This window comes from Myotis davidii, unplaced genomic scaffold (genome assembly GCF_000327345.1).
Source record: "Myotis davidii unplaced genomic scaffold, ASM32734v1 scaffold732, whole genome shotgun sequence".
In the NCBI taxonomy this organism is placed as follows: Eukaryota; Metazoa; Chordata; class Mammalia; order Chiroptera; family Vespertilionidae; genus Myotis; species Myotis davidii.
Genome location: NW_006284349.1, coordinates 1008051 through 1014050, shown reverse-complemented (window position 1 = coordinate 1014050; position 6000 = coordinate 1008051). Strand labels below are relative to the sequence as shown.

Genomic DNA, 6000 nt, shown 5'->3' with positions numbered 1-6000 from the left:
CTCCCAGTATGTGAGAGGGGGCAGGCTGGGCTGAGGGACCCCCCCCCCAACACACACCCACCCAGTGCACTAATTTCGTGCACCGGGCCCCTAGTATAGTATAATTAAACAACTAGGTACTGCTAAGGGCTAATCTGCTTTGCTCTGTCTGTATGAATCATTAGCATACCAGTGATCCCTTCCTGCAATGGCATCTGGGAGGGCTTACATTCTACCTGCCTTACGGGATGCATTTCTTATGTTTAAGAGAGAGCACTACAGATGAGCAACTGAAAAGATGCCCAACATCATTAGCCATCAGGGAAATGTAAACCAAAACCACGATGAGACAGCACCTCACACCCACCTGGATGGCTACAGTTAAAAAGACAGACAACAACAAATGTCAAGGGTGTGGAAAAACTGGAACCTCATAACTTCTGGCGAGAATGTAAAATGGTACGACCACTTTGGAAAAGAGTTTGGCAACTCCTCTAAATGTTAAAAACAGAGTTACCATACGATCCAGCAATTCCACTCCTAGGTACATACCCAAGAAAAATGAGCGCATATGTCCACATAAGAACCCGTATAAGAATGTTCACAACAGCATTATTCAGAACAGCTAAAAAGTGAAACAACCCAAATGTCTATCAACTAATGAATGCATAGGTAAAATCCTATATAATAAAAGCCTAATATGCAAATTGTCCCCTCAGGCAGTCATTTGACTGGGACTTCAACCGCTCACTATGTCATGCTCTGACCACCAGGGTGCAGTGCGGAACATGGCGGAACATGGCGGACATCGGCGACTTCTCTCTGGCTACCTGGGGGCGAGGGTGATGGGGATGGAGGTGTGGTGAGAATGCAGGGTGTCTGCTGAGCTCACTCTCATTCCCCCTGCTACCCTCCCCCGGGACAACAGGGCTGTGCACTAGGGAAGCCCCCACACTCAGGTGTCGGGTGCCCATGAGGAGCCTGCCCAGCACCCACACAGCATCTTCCGGGTGAGCTGGGCCACAGCCGCCAGGACCACAGGGGCCAGTTGGGCTCCCCGTGGGTTTGCACAGAAGCCCATCTGCAAGGCTGGCTAGGAGAGAGCGCGCTGCCTGCTCGGCTTCCATGCAGTGCTGCTGGGCGGCCCAGAGGCCCACGCTGTGCCCTGGCCCACAGTGTCCGCCATGCTCACCGCACCTACATGTGGGGACTCAGGTGCTGTGACTGAGGCAGAGGGGAGCGTGCAAGGGCCTGGGGGCCCAGGTGCTGCCCAGGGCCCACAGGTCAGCTGGGTCCTGCCCTTCCACGCCAGACGTTCATACTTTGATGGCCGGCCAGGCCTAGGGACCGCACCTGTGAACAAATTTCATGCACTGGGCCTCCAGTGTCTTATATCCATACAGTGGAATACTATTTGGTAATAAAAGGGAACAAAATGCTGGTGCAGGCTGCAACATGGATGAACCTTAAAAATATCCTAAGTAAAGGAAGCCAGTCACAAAAAGACCTATTGTATAATTCCATTTATATAAAATGTCCCAAAGAGGGAAATCTATAGAAACAGGAAGTAAATGAGTGATTGCCAGGGGCTGGGGAACAGGGAGAATGGAGACTGACTACTAATGGCTATGGAGTTCCTTTTTTGGGCGATGAAACCTTTTAAAATGAAATATTAATGATAGCTAAACAATCCTGTGCATATACTAAAAACCACTGACTATAAACAATTAATTATATGGTATGTAAACTATATCTATTAACATATATGAGAGAGAGAGAGAGAGAGAGAGAGAGAGAGATATCACACTTAGTCGAGTCATTCACCATACTTACCATTCGCAGGTTCTGAGTTGTTCTCGTCTCGACCGCTCTGAGGAGCTCTCTGAACCTCCCCACTCCTCTGGTCAAGTTCCTGTGTGCACACAGAATTTGACAGGGTTTCCATCTGGCGTGTATTAACATCAAATGTTTCATACACATATTTCAATGCATTTTATCTACATAAAAGCTGTTGGCTATATTTTAATCAACAATTATTCTGAATGTGCCTGTCCATCTTCGTTCAGATCTCCAAAACATGACCTAGGATGGATGGATTTTTGTGTTTCTGCAACCAAATTTTCTCACAAAAACAAAAGTTGGAAAATCAATTCTGAGGCTCCCTTCTCCCCGCCCCTCAAAAGCAAGATATCTTGCCAGAGTCTATCTTCATCCTTACGTGGCTCCGTGGTTTTCCTGCTCTGCTGAGTGGAGCTGAAATCTGTCTTTTCATCTAAAAGGTGGGTGGCAACTGGGCCACAGAAATATCCACAAGGCACCGCATGCAGTGTGGGGAAAGGCTACTTGTAACTTGCCATTTTTATGGGCGAGACAGAGAGAAAAGGTGTGAGAAATGAGGGGCTCCACAAGCAACCACCGCTGCATCTTTGCAAACATAAATTACCGCCCAATAAATCCATCAAATGCTCCCCCACCCCCGCCTCCAAGCCCGCGGGGAAGCCAAGGGTCAGAGGCCCCTTCTGGGAGCAGCTGTATGAGCACGGAACCTGAGCTGCCGGGTGGCTCAGAGCACATCGCATCCCGCTGCCCCACACACCTCACAGAGGCGTGTTTGGTGACACATTTCATTAAGGGACAAATGATTCCTGAGTAACATCCTGGTCAATATATCCAGGCCCCACTTGTCCTCGCTGAAAGCTGCGCCCGGCTGCTCAGCTGGCGCACTCCCCAGCCGGTCCCTTTACACTGAGCGCCGCTACCACCTATGACATAACTCGGGGATATTTATAACCTGCTCATTAGGACACATCTCATCTTTCCAAGACGCCGCAGAGCCGGTCAGCCGGTGCAGACCTGTCAGCCAGCCCCGCGGGCTGTGGCAGATGCTCCAGGCATTCGGCCCGCTTCTTGGGTGACATTTTAAATTGCACAAAGGTATTAAATCAAACTGAGTGTGGGTTCTGTACATTACAAACACCCGCAAGGGCTATCAATTCTCCTCTTCTACCTACATGACATCCCAGAACGCTCGTTCACAAGAACGGCCCCAGAACTTCGCTCGGTTTATTGGCACGGGTACATGAAGACTCCCATCTCCCTCTCACCCACACGGGTCGGGTGGTAGCAGATCAGTGTTTTACGGGGGCACAGAAAGGGAAGCGTGTGCTCAGGACTCGAAGCAGCGCGGGAGGAGATCTAAGAGACGGGGTAAGCATCAGGTAACAGGCCTGGGGACATGCAATCTCCTTTGCTTTCCCCTTCGTTAGTTTTTATGGGATCCGTGTTCTCAGGCAACAAAGTGCATTTGCTCTTGGACTGAAGCTCGGTTCTCGTAAGTAACGTGGGGGAAGGAGACAGCGACAGCTAAAACACGGACGGGCCGGAAGGAGTCGTCTGTTTTATTCCAGAACCACTGATTAAGCTCCCATGATGTACGAGGCACAAAAGCGGTGGCATTTTGAACTGTACGACAGGGGTGGGACTGAGACGACACAATGGGAGACCCAGGTCTCGAGGGCTGTTTCCCAGGGTGGAGATCAGGCCTTGCACGGGCAGCATCAACCCTAAACACTGTAACTCAGGGAAGGCTGCAAGATGGGAACTGGTCACTCAGAATGAACCCGCGTCCTCCTTGCAGAAGGAGTGACTTATCGAGGCAAAAACACAATATTCTAGCTGTAATGAGCTAACACTGTCTCCTCATTATGACACGGAAGGGACATGGCTTGCTCAGGTTCCCAGACCCGGCAAGAGAGTGAGCCGGGAGCTCTGTCACCTTCCTGGGCAAAAGAAACGTAGGTTCTCAAAATGAAGTACAGCTCAGGAGAAAGCACGGACTATGAGATCAAGAGCTCAGGCCTGCCGAAACCAGTTTGGCTCAGTGGATAGAGCGTCGGCCTGCGGACTGAAGGGTCCCAGGTTCGATTCCGGTCGAGGGCATGTACCTGGGTTGTGGGCACATCCCCAGTGGGAGATGTGCAGGATGTTTCTCTCTCATCGATGTTTCTAACTCTCTATCTCTCTCCCTTCCTCTCTGTGAAAAATCAATAAAATATATTTTTTAAAAAAAGAGCTCAGGCCTATGTTTTGTGTCATTAATATGCAAATTACTTAATATATATAGATACACGGCACACGGTATTAATTTCATGCATTCCAGAGATGGCAGCCAATGAGATACTTCTAGGCACCGGTTCACAATTGGAGAAAATCTGTTGGCCCAGGTGAAGCGGCCCAGCGCCCAGGGCAATGCCTCCACCACGACCTTAAAGGAGAAGGATGGATAAATTGACCTCCCCTCGAAGGCGGAGGTGGCTCTCCCGTGCAGGACCGAGGCCCTCTGGTGGAGGCTGGAGGAAGTCCCTTGGACCAAGGGGCAGTCACACATCGTAAGGGGAAACGAGGGCCTATTCCCAAAGCACTGACGTTACCTTGGAAGCAGATACAAGTTTTTCTCAAACTGTTTCTAGCGTGTTTCTGTGAATCAAATTCTTCCTCAAACTGGGAGGCATCCTGCTGGTGAACCAAGGATCCACAGCGGCCGCGAATGTCTCGCCAGGCCTGGGGCTGTGCTGCCTACAGGAACCGCGGCCCCGTCAGGCCGACCGCAAGGCTGGCTGTCCAACCACAGGCCAACTCGGCAGCAGGAGGAAGGAGGAGCTGAAGGTAAAAGGCTGATCACTGTAAATATTAGAAAGTGAAGGAGAATCCCAGATGCAGAAACATGCGGTTCTCATGGACGCCCACACCATTTGTACATCTTTAGGTCGCATCCTCTTATTCAGCCAATCGCTTTCACTGTTGGCAGCAGAAAAAACAATTTCTAATCTAGTTGGATCATCACGAGACAAAGGAACAAAAAGGGAAATTCACTTTAGGAATTACATTCTAAATGCTACGAAATAACCCGACTGGAGGCAAGGAAACAAACGCCACAGGACTGCTTCTTGTCTCTGAACTGCGACTTTATCCTTAAAATGTTGTGATCAACAAACAGGTGGAAGGAACTGCTGCTTAAAACCTCTGCTCCAGAATGAGGAGAGGCGAGGAGTGTCCCTGGCGGTGAGGCTCCCACAGACCCCTGACAGGAGGTCAGTTACCCATTTCAACACCCCTGACAGAGCGCAGTGATGTCAGAACTCATTATGGCAAACCATTCTCCAAATGAATGTCCTTGCCAACCCCAGAGCAGCAGGTGCATTGGCAAGCTGTCAGAACGCGGCGTTCACCCCTGCCTTGCTGGGGCCAGCTCCCCGAGCCGGGTGCCTGTTTATCCGAGTCAGACGGTTCCCAAACAGCTCTGGTCTGACCAGGGAGAAAGTGCCAGCAGGTCCCTTGAGCACCAGCCCGTTTTCAGCCAGAACAACAGGCAAAACCCCGCTTCCACTTTCCAGCGTCACTGCCTGACCTCAACCCAGTGTCCCACGGCCTTGCTCTTGTTCAAACGCAGGCAACCTCCTGCCCGGTCTCTGTCCCTTTTCATGGGGACACTGTCTCCCTCTCCCTGACCTACTTCCATTTTTTTCCTTCTCTCCTCCCTTTTCTATCTGGTCTCTTCCTCCTCCTCCTGAACCTCCTCCTTCCAGGGCCTGTCTGCTGGCCATGAGGTCAGTGCAAAAGCATGACTTCCTGCGGACACTGGGGGGAGGGGCCTGTGGCTTGCCTCTTGACCCCCTGGGCCCTGCAAGCAGCACTTTTGAGGTCCGGCCTCTGAAGTGTACATTCTTATGAACAAGCCTGCAGCAGCGCCTGGTTCTAGAAGTTCTAGGCCTCGGAACGACATCCTCAGCTCCTGAATACCGTCACCTGGGCCTGTGTATCTAACCAAGGGGGGGATGGAAGCAGGGCTCCCAACCCCAAATCAAAACGGAAAACTCAGAGACAGAACCACGTCGCCTCGCAATGGTCGCTACTTCAACAGCAAACTCAGAATAGGGCTTTGTTCTTCCTCTTCCCGTTTCTTGGGAGTGAGAAGGGAAAACACAATTTTCCCCCTTAACTTATCCTTCTAAATTGTCGTCT

General features: G+C 50.8%; 1 protein-coding gene across 1 annotated transcript in view; it reads right to left on the bottom strand.

Annotated features, from left to right (window-relative positions):
* The window catches only part of TTC7B (tetratricopeptide repeat domain 7B), a gene marked incomplete at its 3' end in the record, with an annotated part of 200850 nt that overhangs the window by 143996 nt on the left and 50854 nt on the right, over positions 1–6000 (bottom strand). The window contains exon 7 of the mRNA XM_015571299.1: positions 1813–1891. Within this exon, the coding sequence (XP_015426785.1) occupies positions 1813–1891 (79 nt within the window). The remainder of the gene's footprint in view (positions 1–1812; positions 1892–6000) is intronic.